Raw genomic sequence first — 14,764 nt, 5'->3', positions numbered from 1 at the left:
TGGTGATTCTTTGAAAATCGTTACATAAAGTTAGGGATTCGAGCCCAGGTTTCAGCATATTTATTTTTTAAATATTGACCGCTTGACTTTGTTGGTTAACAGACACGTGGCAAAATTCTGGTGGCCAGAGGAGGGTGCCACGTGGCGCATCGACGTTGTTACGCACGCCTTTTAATATATTTGTATAGATTATGCCCATTATAATTTTCATTTATTAATATTTTACATTAACGTTACAACACCAAACATTACTTGGTTTAGTGGTTAGGACTTTAGTATACAAGTTAATTAAAGTCATGGGATTAAATCTTACAGCATGCATTTTCTAATTTTTTTTAGCATGTGGAGTGCATGAAGCAAACACTCTAAGACAGAGCGCCACGTGGCACAATCTCTTGTTTAGGAACGTCTTTTAATATATTAGTATAGATAGATAAATAAGGTCACATCACATAAGTCATAAACTTAATCCTAATGGAAGCAAAATCTCTTTATTTTTGGGGGTTGGGGTTGGGGGGAGGGGATTTGGGGCTTGTTGGGCCTGTGGGTGAGTGGCCCTGTGCGAGAACAACTCAAAGGAAATTCATTTTACCACGGGTTTCCGAAAGGGGAAAAAAAAGAAAGTCATAAACCTAATGCTAGCATGGAGATTCTACTACTTGATCCTACGAGATCATTTTGTTACATAAGCAAACTAAAAGCGTGTCATTATGGTTATTTCTAATTCTTTAAGTGAGAGTATTAATTAAGAATTACATTGAATTAGTTTTTATACTTTTTTTCCTACCAAATAACATACTTCCGTCGTTTTCCAATAGTTGTAATATTTTGACTTATGCACTATTTATGTGATTAGTTTGACCTAAAATTTGTGACTAATGTATAATATAAACTTTAATATGTACTTAAGATGTTGAATTTGTCTCAATATGTACTAATTAAGATTTCAACTTTTTATGATTTTTTACAAATAAAGGATGAGGAGCTAGCTCATGTGGTAGAGCACTCCCCTCTGATCCTTGAGGTCAGGGGTTCGATCCTTACCCCCAGCATTATGTTGGGGTATTTCCTTAGCATGCTTTGCATGCTTTACCAGCCAATGTGCTGGTAGTTCCGACAAGGCTAGTAGCCTTGGTAGGGGTTAGCCCTTGGGCTGACTTAATTTCCGAATAAAAAAAAAAAAAGATTTTTTACAAATAAATAATTAAAAATATTAATGATCAATATTATGTACCGAAAAAAATGTGAAAGTCGAAAATGTTGCAACTACTTACAAAAACAACGGAAGTATATAATATTACTCTACCAACATTATTTCATTACACAATACACAAGACTAAAAATAAGTTACAACTTATAATGCCAAACTATAACATTTATGCTATCTGTTACGGTTTACTACTAATTTCTAGCTATAGGAAGTCTTATAACAATGTAAATCTTCCTCGATCTTGATGATTTACTTAAAAATGTTTTGTCCAGGTGACAATATCAACTTTGGATCAAATAAATTCTTTCTATGCTGAAAAATTCTCCATTTGGAGCCGAAGTGAGTTTTCCATTCTTCAGTAGTAGTATAACGAGGAAGATACTGCTTAATTTGAATACCATTCTCGTTACAATAATTTATTATCTCCTCATTTTTGTGTTCCAACACATCCCAGTCATCCAAACCACTTGAATGCAGCAACCCTAGAGTATAGAACACATCTTCTTCTGGTGTAACCGCAGACATCTTGTCATCCCACCTAAATCATATATATACCCATCAAATTTCTATTTCAGAAAATTTAAATATGAAGTATAATAAAAGACCATATTAAATATCATGTGCTTCCTCAATTCCATATTATTAATCGCTTTTGTTTTATGAGGTCGAATTTTAACTATTGTTATCTCATTTATGATTCTAAAGGTAGTAAAAGTATAGTATATCGTTTTAGTACAACTCTATGAATTTATTGTTTTTTTAAATATAGATTTTATCAATATATAGTCAAAATTCTTCTGAGGGAGAGGTGGTAGTTCAGTGGAATACCACCCTGAATTCAGAGCATTGCCTACGGTTCGAATTCTCATCTCAACAATATGTTGGGCATTTAGTTCTAGGTTGTTTAGCCTTATACCAAGCCTCTACAGGCTAGTAATAACCTAGTAAGGGTTGGTCTTCCAATCAATTATCTTTCCTAATTAAAAAAAAATTCAAAAATCTTCTTGAAAAAGCATGAACAATGGTTAATACATAACATATCACTCTATCTCAGGTTAGCTCAAACTTTATATATATATATATATATATATATATATATATATATATATAGGTTTAAGTTCATATGAGAACTACCCTTATGGTGAGAACCGTGAGAACCACTCATTTTTCCTCATTTTACGAAAATTTTGATCATGTGATAATATTTTTGCTCATTTTTTGTTTCACTTATTTTATGGTTTCGCTCATTTAACAATTTTGTGCTCATTTATCAACGTTTTTGCTCATTTTACGTTTTGCTCATTTTACTTTTTTCTCATTGAACTTTTTTATGCTCATTTTACGTTTTTCTTCTTTTACATTTTTGTTCATTTTACGTTTTTGATAACTTAATGTTTTCTACTCATTTTATGTTTATGCTCATTTTTTCTTCTTTTTGCTCAGTTTAGGAAGTTCGAGCTCATTTTATGTGGTTCTCACGGTTCTCACCATAAGAGGGTTCTCATTAGAACCCAACCCTATATATATATATATATATATATATATATATATATAAGGTTGAGTTCCAATGAGAACCCTCTTATGGTGAGAACCGTGAGAACCACTTAAAATGAGTAATAATATTTGAACATACTTGTTACGGTTGAATGGATAAAAGAGAATTGGTCCTTCTAAGCCCTTGCTATCCTTGGCAATAATGTTAGCAAAAACATATTGAAAATCGTCAATCTGAGATCTTGGTATGAACATATTGAGCCATGGATGTGGAACATCCCATAGCCCTTTTGATTCAAGCTCTAGCTCTCCTTTTCGGACTCGATTCAGAAACTCTACAAAGGATACTTCCTGTGTGAAAATATATCCCGGAATAAAGTTTAGCCCTTTGAGTTGCTTCTCAACTTCCTACATGTACCAACAAAACAACATAAATAAAGGGAATACAAAGTAACACAACTTTCTGAGACTAACAAAGTATTCACATTTACCATTTCATAATGTTTGGAAATGTACTTGTTGCCACATTATTTTCTAAAATAATCGTAGTTTATATTTTATTCAAATATTCATTTTTTAAAAAAATTGAGTTGACTTAAAACTTAACTATACCTTATTATTTTAAGTTGACAAAAGCTAACAAACGCTCCTAAGTCGTTAAACAAGACAATTTTACTACACCGCCATATGATTATGGCGATATGTAGTTTTATGTTGAAATTCATTAAGTAAAGGGTATTATTATTAAGGGTAATCTAGGAAAGTAAAAAGTTCAACATAATATATTTAGAAAAATTATTCAAGGAGAGAATAAGGTTTATAATTGGATGTCTAATATACACTGCTTTAATTTAAGTGATGGAGAAAATAATGAAAATTACACAACTATTAATATTATAACTGATTGAATCAATATTTACACAACTATTATACTCCTTCCGGTTTTTATTAGTTTACCCGTTTTATTTGCATAAAGTTTTAGGAGAAAAAATAATATTGTGGGACATAGAAGGAAAGATAAACTATTATTTTATGTTAAAGTTAAATGTATATGTGATGGAAAGTTAGAAGTCTCATTTCGAAAATAGAAACAAAAAAATGGGTAAATTAATAAGGAACATCCCAAAAAGAAATATTGATAAATTAATAAAGATCGGAGGTAATAATTTATAAGCGATTGAATCAATATGACAAATTGACAACTAATTTTAGTCAGAGATAGTGTATTATTGAAGTAGTAGATATTACCTTATCTATGTTGGTGTCATTGGCGTCATCATCATGATAATAATACTTGGCCACTTCTAAGAAGTAAAGGATACCATTTGGGGAATTTAAAGAAGCAATTCTGTCTTGATCATTTGGTGTAAAAAAAGAGGATCTCCAGTTGTTGGGATCAACATTGTGCATAATAAGAGACCCTTCAACATAATCTAGACCATCGTTGACGTCGATTAAGTCTTGGTAATTTCCATAAAGTGAGATTAGGTGCTCTTGATCTCTTGTAAATGTTGAATAATTATCATAGAGCATCCGGACCCATTTCACCTACAATTTAGTTTAACACAAGTTTTAATATTGATGTATATAAATAAAAGCACATTTTTAACAATGACAAAAATAGTTAGTTGTGTACTATAATTTCAAGGACTTGAAGTTACTAAGATGGAAAAAAGTACAACAAAGAGGCCCCCTTTTGTCATGACTTTTTCAAGCTTAGTCTTCTTTATTTTGTGCTATATTTTTTTTTATTAATTAATTAGTAGTACTTGATAAGACATGATTATAGAGCTAATTAGTTTTGTGATTGTACTTTGTAGTAAAGCATTTAAATTCATTATTAGCCACATTATATATCATGTGAAACATATATGTGACAGACAATATGATAAAGAGAACTTGATCAATAATATTAAAGGAGATTTAATTTGTATAGCAATTAATATAATGTATAATATAATACATACCCTTTTTGGTGCTGCCTTTAATTTAATTCTTGCTCTAGTAATAATTCCAAATTGTCCAAGACCACCTAAAACTGCATTAAACAACTCTGAATTTATCTTTTTCGAGCATGTAATTAGCTCTCCTTTTCCTGTAACCAAACAAGGTAGAAGATTTCATCATATTTAATTTAATTTGATAGGCGTATGTGCTAGTATGGTACATGGAATTAAGTACATACAGTAAATGAAGATGAGTTGATATTATGGAAGTATATGATATGATATGAAAGTAAGGATATGATAATATACCAGTAACAACATCCAATTCATGAACATTGGTAATTTGAGGACCGTAACGAAAAGATTGGCCACTAATTCCAGCGTTAGAAAGGGTTCCGCCAACAGTAAGGTATAGATAGTCGGTCCAGGAAACTGGAGCAACTCCATGATCTAGTGTTGCATGTAACACATCAATCCATAGCTGCTCTCCACCAACATCAGCATAAAACCCTAATAAAGCATCATAGGAAACCCTAATCCTACTATTATCATAATATTGATGATAATTATTATTATAACTAATATTCTTAAGCTTAAACCTATTCAAAGAGGTCATATCTATGACAACACCATTTTCTACCATGGCTTGTCCCCTACATGAATGACCTCGACCTCGAGCCGCTACCTTAAAGGGCAAGGAATGGTTATATGAGAATTTGACTATGGAGATTATGTCTTCTATGGATGAAGGGTATAATACGGCGGCCGGAGTTACATGAACTAAGTTACCAAAATCAGTTGAAGCAATGGCAAGAGAAGATTTGTTGAGACTTAGTTTAGAAGCAATATCTAGAGAGAATAGTTCACAAGGGAGTAAGTCAGTCCATGGCCTGTGCTTAACACTTATGATTGACATTAAACGACTAATAACAAATATTATCACAAAGCAAGATAGATATGGAAGACTAGATTTAGGCATTATTGAGATCAGAGAGAATATTATGAGGCCTAGGGTAGATAAAATTATAGAGTGGAAGACAAGTTTAAGGGTGAAATGTGAGGGAGTTGAATATAATGTGCAAACAAGCTAAGTGTATATATATATACAAAATTGGTGGGCAAAATAATGTATGATGGCATGTTAATGTACAATTTCTTTTTCCTGTGTAATTACGTGTGAGGGCATACTTTTACTGATAATAAACTTTTTAGACATACTATAAAGAATATTTGGTACTAAAGAAGGAAGGATCTCAAAGATTGGTACCTTTCCAACCAACTTCCTAATTACTACTCCACCTATTTCATCACTAACATAGTATTGCATTCATATTTTTCATACTTGAGATTTTATTATCATTAACTTAACTATAAACATTTTATAAAATTAAAGATGTACGTAAAAAATAATAATATCGTAGTCTAACAATTAATGTAATATAATAATATATGTAATATTTTTCAATATATATTGAGAAAATCAAATGTGCTAGCAAAGTTCGATTTTTAGAATATGTGGGTGATTTATAGTCCGAGAATTGAGATGAAGATAGTGTCCAGCTACACTTTGTTCATGATTCTTGATTAAGAGAAATTGAATTTTATTATCTTTGCTAATTTCTAACTAGTTTCTTATTCTCTCTCCTTCTATATGTTGCTCGTTTTTATTACTTCATATTTATGTCTAAGTTCTCCATACTTATTGTTAACTAGTGCTTAAACCTGTGAAATACATAGTCTTGTAATTATAACTGATATGAATAGATATAGGCTTTATATAATTTATACAGATAAAACATTTATAGATCAATTTGGAAAAGAGTTAAGAAATATATAAAATGGATTAAATTGTTATAATATTGATATATGATGTGTTGCGGTTTGATTAACAAGGATGAATGAAGCTAATAATTTGAAGAAGTGAAACACAAAAGCGATGAGAACATGCAAAGTTTTATACCGGATGAATAATATGAATATGGGAATACAAAGTATACTATAACACAATCCTGATGAAAATTGCCCTGCTGTCAGGATGTGTGATCTTCACCTAAATTTAGCTAAACTTACTTGAATTTAAATCACCTAAACTAATAAAAATATATTAAGAACTAACAAATATGAACTGATCTACACTTAATTAAACTTGATAGAACTAGCTTATAAAAGCTTATATTATAGCTTATTAGAGCACTGAAACTTATATAAGGCTAATCGAATAATTGAAACTTATCTTAACGCATTAAACCTCAAAAATTACTTTGTTAAAGTGAAGGAGAATTCACCCTCAATTAAATATCTATCTATTAGTTTTGTTTATAAAATCTAAAGGCGAACTTTCTTTATCAAGAGATTAGAAATACGAATGAATAGGTAGAATAGAAAGAAAAAAAACTATAAATTTATGTGTAAGAGGATCCAAATACTAACTATAAAATTATGTTATTGAGTAATTAAATGTAATAGATGACTAAGTGTTATCCAAATCACATATGTATGATTCAGTCCTGATGGAGTGGTCAAAGTTGTTTTATGCAAAGAGTTGAAGTTTCAAACTTTGACCACATTAAAATGCTCCAAGATGTGAGACTATGAATGATGCTTATGAACATTAATCAAGTATCACATTGAAGATTTCTTTACCAATATATCATGGCATACGCTGTCAATTTAAAATTTTGCATGAGTAGGCAGAACCCATAGAAGAAAACCCAAAATACATAAAGTAAATATATGTTCGTTACATGTTTAATTAATCCCTTCACTGTTACAAATGTGTTTCCTTAATTTTCTTAAAATGCAATATTAATTAGTTTTTCTGCTTGTTAATGTATATTTATGGACATTAATATTTCTAATTATTAATTAGTAAAATTACATACATTGATATTTTAAATATATATATATGGAAATCTACAAGAACAATTTACATAATGATAATTGTTCTTATATACATATCAGATCAGTTTTAAAATTGCAGTTAAAGTAGGTACGTTATTGATATAAAAATTCAATTATTACAACTTTCAGATCATGGATTAGAGGAAGTATGCCAATATACAAATAAACATGTAATATATATTAGGAAATCACGAAACTGTCCTCCTAGTCACGAAATATCCCTCACCTGAACACAATTCCTCTTTATGCCGCTAAAACTCCCCACATTTGCACCGGTAACCACCAAACAAGGAGGAGTGGAGGAAAAGAGGATGAGAGTCGGCGGCGGGCGAAAATTGCCGACGTCTGGTCGTCTTCCCTCGTCTCCACCAATACCCCTCTCTCTCTAGCTTTTTCCTTCTGCGCAACTCAACCCACAATTGTTACATAATCAAGCCCTAACAAAATCGTCGACGTCCTCCTTTCTCAATCCTTCTTCTTCGCCTTCACTCATTACCGCCCAACTGCTCAAAATTATCGAAAAATTCCACATCGATCCATCTCATTTCTCTTCTCATTTTCTTCCTCCCTTTTCCCCCCCAAAAACTCCACTCTCTTTCCTTCTTTTGTTGATTTGTTGTAATAGTAATTTCTTCACATAATAACTCACGCAGAGGAGAGAGAAAATTAGAGAGAGAAATTCGCTTTCTTTGATTGTTTTCTTTGCTCTGATTCTTCCGTCATGGGTTACATTTGCTTGTTAATTTTAGTTTTTCTTTTAGATGAAGATTTGGTAGTTGAATTATTTCATTCGTGGTGATTTTATGGAATTGTGATCATTTAATTAGTTGAATTGGGACGTTTCGTGACTGGGGAAGGCGGTTTCGTGATGGGGGAGGGGGTAGTGAGGGTGGTTTCATCCGTGGGGGGGTGGGTAAGGGTGGGGGCCGGGGAGGGTGTGGTTTCATTTGGTTTGGCTATGAGTGAGGATGAAGAGAGAGAAGCGGTGGTTGGGAAAGGTCTAGCCTCTAGGGGTGCTGGGGTGGGGGAGGAAGAAAGAGAGTGGAGGGGGAGAAGGAGGGAAGAAAGAAAAAAAAATATTTTTAATGTTTTTTATATTTAAATTAAAATTTAAAAATTAGCTAATAAAATAATAACACATGTACTAATGAGTGCCACGTCAGCTTGTTTACCACCTACAACAAGTTACCAACCGATTTCAACCTATTGGGAGAATTTTAATAATGTAAAGTTTGTATTATTAAATAATAATCAAAAGTTTGTATTATTGTAGTAAACAAATCCATATATATATATATATATATATATATATATATATATATATGGGGCAAGATCGCATGAGAACGAATGCTCTTTACATGAGAAATGAGAATGAATCTTAACCACACGATTGCATTAAAGTTACAATACTTGTTTATTACAGTTATACCCCCCTAAAAAAATTTGACCCTAAAAAAAATTTTGATGATTTTTTTCAATATTCTTTTTTTTGGAATTACATCACTTTTTCGTTAGAGTTACATCACTTATTTATGAGAGTTATAGCGTGTAAAATTTATTCTCATTTCTCATGTAAGTATGCATTCTCATATGAATTCACTAATATATATATATATATATATATATATATATATATATATATATATATATATATATATATATATATATATATATATATATATATATATATATATATATATATATATATAGGGTCCTCATTGAGGACTCCTTGGTAAGAAAAAAGAACCCTACTGGACCAACATCTCTCGCATGTCTACCAACCCACGCACCTACACATATTAACGATTGAGAGTAGGGGGATATAAGGGGATCACTACTCAAAGCACAAGTAGGTACTGAGGTTCGAACTTGTGAGTCACAAGCTGAGTTCCCCACCACCTCCACTAAGCAAGCTTGGTTTATATATAAACTAGAATTTTTTGCACGCGATGCGTGCTTGAATTTTTTTCAAAACAAAAACTCGATTTTCTTCGGCATAAGAGTCAAAATTTGAACATTTGACATACTAAGTATAATTGTTTCTGTCACTTAAGTCTCTCACCATTCTTTTTGTTTTTTTTTTTTACTTTTCAAAGTTAAATTCTATGAACAAAATAGAAATTTTATTGAATTTATTTATGATTTCTGATATTATAATTTTTTAGTTGATTTTTGAATTAAGTGCAATGTTTCATAAATTGTAAAGAAAGTGGACACTTTGATTTCAAGTCAATTTTTTCATAGGTTGTACTTAGTTTGTAAGTGAATTTTTAAGTTTTTATAAAGTTTCCTCATTTTAGTGATTTGTATAACGTAAATTATGCAATTTTATGATTTTAGTTGACTTGTGAGTGTGATTTTATAATATATATTTTTGGTATTTTTGTTTGAAGCCCCCTTTGATTTGTAAGTGAATTTGTAATTTAGAATGGGAAGGGGGGCAAAATAGGCATTTCAAAAGAGGACACCATTACTCCCCCCTTCCCTTATATATATATATATATATATATATATATATATATATATATATATATATATATATATATATATATATTATGGTGTGTGCGTGTGAAAATGCAAATCTGTATAGGCATAGTTTAGTCAAGTGCGAGCCATGCATTAGATAAATTCTATGGATAAGACAGATTTAGAATTTGAGAGAATATTATGAACTACTATTCCTTTTACTCTTGTCACTTAGTCAAATTAAGATTTCAGCAAATTCATATTGAAGATATAGACTTATTTTTGTTTTTTCCCCTATTTTAAGTCAATTTACTTATCAAAAATATATTAAAGAGTGTCCCACAAAAATCAGAATTCCACCAAGCTTTCACATGATGTTCATTAAATGAAATTAGGCCCATGCATTTTTTTGATGTACGTTGTTGTTTTCTTCAGTTTCTAACATTTTGCATGTAAACAACCAAGTAAATCTTAGTTGGACAGAGAAAGATCTTGAAGAAATCAGCCAAAAGCGACAATTGCTCGTCTAACTTGGTATGGATTTTTCCAAAGATATGAAAGGACGATACTTTTGTAATGCCAGTTTGTTTCTCACGTCATGTTTTTTCTTTTTTTACCTTCAAAAGTTCCAATTGATTTGTACATGCATGCATATATAGAAGTAGAAATATTTTTTGCACTTCCCTTAGAGTCTTACATAATTATGTATGCAAAGATTCGAAAGTTACATCCTATAGATATGTCTATCTCATCCCTCTAATTACACGGTTAATAAATATATATGTAGTTGCTACTTGCTAGGTTAGTAGAAAAGAGGGTTGGTATGTTGTCAATATTTATAGGGCTTTAAGATGAGTGGGCCAAATTGGGTATTATTACAACCCCCTCTTGAAGATTATGAGAATCTTTGACATGAATATATGAAAGAGGGTACCATTATTATCATTAATAATGTATCCAGCCTTGGTTTTGAGATTAAATTCATATCATATACAATTTATATAAGTAAAGTAAGTAAAGTGAAGAAGACATGTCCATCAAAGATTTTCTTCATCCCATAGATTTTGTGTGCATTATTCCCTACATGCAAATCTATAAAGTTATGGATATACAATTATCACTTTACCCATGTAGCATTATGAGATGAATTAATATCTATTTATTTCTTCTTTTCCTATTTTTCTCCATAATTACATATGCTACTTTAGAAATAATGTTTGAAAATTTTGTCCATTTTCTTACTATATATAATAAGGCTTTTAAATAAGATTTTACAATACATTAGATTCATGTGATAGAGAGAAGATAAAATGACAAAACTATTCTAAAATATTTGTTCAATTCATTGTCTGATTTATTTCTTAAGTTATGCTAAAATGATACTCTAACTTATTTGTAGGAAAAATATATAGTCATGTACTTTGTTATATATTCTAAAATTATGATTCTTTTAGTATGATATTATTAAAATTATTATGGTCAATGTTATGCTTTGGACACTATGTAAATTGAAGTCGTGAATACTGACTGGAAGTCCAGAATATAAAAAAAAAATAAAGATAATATTAAATTAGGAGATATTGAGACAAAGAACTACTAATTTTAATTGTAGAGAGAAAGCATAAGATAATTGACTACATTAGTTATTATCCAAAATGAAAAATTTCATGCAATCAAATGTTTTTTGGTACTACAAGAACAACAATAAGCATCAAGGACAAAATTATGATAAGTACCCTCACATATATTTATAATTATAGTTATAATTATAATATAATAATACATTTTATTAGTATTTTTAAAATAAAAATAGATTAACAACGACAAATTTAATATTAAATCTACCTACCTTTAATATGATGAGTTTTTCAAATAATTCTCAATAATATAAAAAGATTTTATTTACTACATTTAATGTCCATAATCTTTATTATATAAGGGAATGGGGAGCTATGGTGTCTCTGCTATCTCCGATAAATTTACTGGATTGCCCATCACTAAATCAAATACTCTACACAAAAAAAAGGGAAAAAAAATATAAAGTCACATTTAAATATAGCATAAAAAATTATCTAAAATGTTGAACGCAATCAAGTAATAATCGAGCTATCGAAAAAATAAACAATTGACCATAAGACATAATACATTCATGATGAAGAAGCAAATAACAAAACTATATCAATCAAAAACTTTATCCTTTAGTACACAATCAAGTAGGAGTATTACATTAAAATGGAAAATTTCATCTATTAATAAATGATTTACTAATACAAAAGGTTATGTCTATAAAAACATAAGAATTCCTAAATAACTACACTTAATTTTCTTTTATTGTTCAGCTGATTGAATTTTGAAAACCTAAAGAAAAGAATAAATCTCTATTATATAAGTTAAGGAGGGAACTAATGTTTTTTTCCGTCCTTATCTACATATATAATTGCATATTCAGATTATCTATAATTATATCCTATCTTAATTTCAAGATGGGATCATGGTATGAATTGATGTCTTCTTAAAATTCTAATGATAAACTAAATAATCATTAACAAAGTAACTTGACATAGTGAGAAAAATGGTTACACAATAAAATAAAATTACAAATATAATTTGACTATAAGACTTTACATCTAAATGTTCATCACAATTTCTAAACACTTAATAAATTATATTAATTTGTACTATGAAGATTATAAATTATACTTCTAAAATTATATTTAGATGAAATTTAAACCATGCACATTGCATAAAAAGTTAGTGTTAAAATTTTGCTACTTTTTTAGTTTATTTTGATGGGATCCACTTATCTACTTCTTAAATCCCCCCTCCACATCAACCGAAAAGAAAAGAATTTCTCTTTGTGTGGACTTCCATGATAACTGATATATACTTCTTAATTGTCTTAAATTAGAACTAAATTCTTCAAAAGCGATTTAGGAGCTACAACATATTTGAAATCTTTAATTTGTTGTTCTTTATTAGGAGTTGCTTAATTAATCAAGGTAAATTTATGGGATTGTAAAATTACGGTTTTATTAAATTAAATAGCAAAAGATATAGATATGTTGATCAATATCATTATATTTTTTACATTCAATTTTTGAGTGATACTCCCTCCGTTTCCTAAAGATCTTCCCACTTACTGTTCCTACAGATACCAAGGAAAATCAAGTTGTGTAGGGCATGGTGTGAGTAAAGTAGGAGAGAGAAAGGGGTTAAGATAAATAAACAAATAAAAAGGGATTAAATTAGGAGAGAGAAAGGGAGTAAAATTGAATTAATAATGTAATGGTGGACCATATGATAGTGACATGAGAGGGTAAATAGGGAAATTTGTTTTGCCAAATAAGGAATAAAGCAAAAGTGGGAAGATCTTTTGAAAACACCCTTAAACGAAAAGTGGGAAGATCTTTAGGAAACGGAGGGAGTATAACCATATATTCCATAAATTTAGTTGGTAATTGTTTATGGCAAAGTGAATTAGGTCATAAACTAGTAATTTAATTAAATGTCATATTGTGGACTTCATTTAGTGAAACAGACAACAAGAGATTGAAGTAAAAGGCAAAGAATAGATTCAAATTAAATTTTGGTTGTTTTTTCTGAATTCGAACACTCCCATCCAAAAAATATTTGATAAATTCTTTTGATAGAATTGGAGTTAGTAATTCAATTTGAAAAAAATTAATTAAACTTAGATTTTTTTTGGAATAACTTCACCCCCTACTATAATAGAAAAAGGAAGAGTTCCTACTGTCATATTACTTGCTACCATGTTGTTTGCATTCTAAACTTGTCGTTATAGAGATACATGTAGTATTATTATCAAGAAGCGAGGGAAGGAATTGCGGGTTGCCATGCATCTTATCTCAAAAGTTTACATCACTTCATCAAGCATGACATTTCTTTGGAAATTGATCAAAATATTTGTAAAATGTCTTAAACCCTTAACTTAGATCTTACTTGCAATGTTATAATCTTACCATAAAATACTATATCCTTTTGTTGTTTCAATTTTTAAAAATAACAATAAGAACTAGGAGCAAGTCTAATTAACTTAACACGAGGCTTTAACAACCCTTTTTTTTTTTTGCTAAGTAAGGGCTATAATATATTGCAAAACAAACACCATACATCCAAAACACCACAAAAACTAGGTTTGTAAGGGTAAACCAACTAGGTTGGACTCCCCCAAAAAACAAGCCCAGAAGAAAACGACTAATTATAAACTTGTAACACTCTTTGTCTTAACCACTCTCTATCATCTCTAGAGATCTTTTGTGGTAAAATGACATACACTCTGTCAATAACCACTCTCTGAATCCTATTCACAATTATATCTACAGTCTAAACCTTGTTATTATTCCAGTACACATTGTTTCCTGTACCCCATATGTGATATACCATTGAGGCAACAACAACTGTATTGCATTTTTCTGAAATTTTCTCCTTCCGCTTCTTCTAATCCAGCTCACCAAACTAGACACATTATTCTTAGCTGTGGAAAATTCAAGCCACATGTCTTGATTTTCACAAGAATACTCGCACTATAACAACATCGGAACAACAGATGCTCCTGTGTTTCATCTTCTCTTCCACATATAAGGCACGTAGGATTATCACTAACACCAAACCTGTGCATCAAAGCTGTAGTTTGCAGTCTTTGTTTCAGAGCCATCCACAAGAAGAATCTATGCTTTGGAATAGCCAGCCTATTCCAAGCATATTTGTCCCAATGCAGCCTTCCTTG

At 30.3% G+C, this 14,764-nt stretch overlaps 1 protein-coding gene across 1 annotated transcript; it reads right to left on the bottom strand.

Annotated features, from left to right (window-relative positions):
* Positions 1 to 1,245: 1,245 nt before the first annotated feature.
* LOC104909026 (cytokinin dehydrogenase 3) lies at positions 1,246 to 5,700 on the bottom strand. The gene is made up of 5 exons (XM_010698201.3): positions 4,960 to 5,700; positions 4,672 to 4,799; positions 3,953 to 4,252; positions 2,844 to 3,112; positions 1,246 to 1,748 (listed from the first exon to the last, which is right to left on the bottom strand). The coding sequence occupies exons 1-5, from the start codon at positions 5,627 to 5,629 to the stop codon at positions 1,460 to 1,462; spliced, it is 1,656 nt and encodes a 551-aa protein (XP_010696503.1). The 5' UTR covers positions 5,630 to 5,700; the 3' UTR covers positions 1,246 to 1,459.
* Between the last annotated feature and the right edge of the window lie 9,064 nt (positions 5,701 to 14,764).

This window comes from Beta vulgaris, chromosome 8 (assembly GCF_026745355.1).
Source record: "Beta vulgaris subsp. vulgaris cultivar EL10 chromosome 8, EL10.2, whole genome shotgun sequence".
In the NCBI taxonomy this organism is placed as follows: Eukaryota; Viridiplantae; Streptophyta; class Magnoliopsida; order Caryophyllales; family Amaranthaceae; genus Beta; species Beta vulgaris.
Note: the sequence above shows the minus strand (reverse complement) of the source record. Positions and strands in the feature narration are given on the sequence as shown.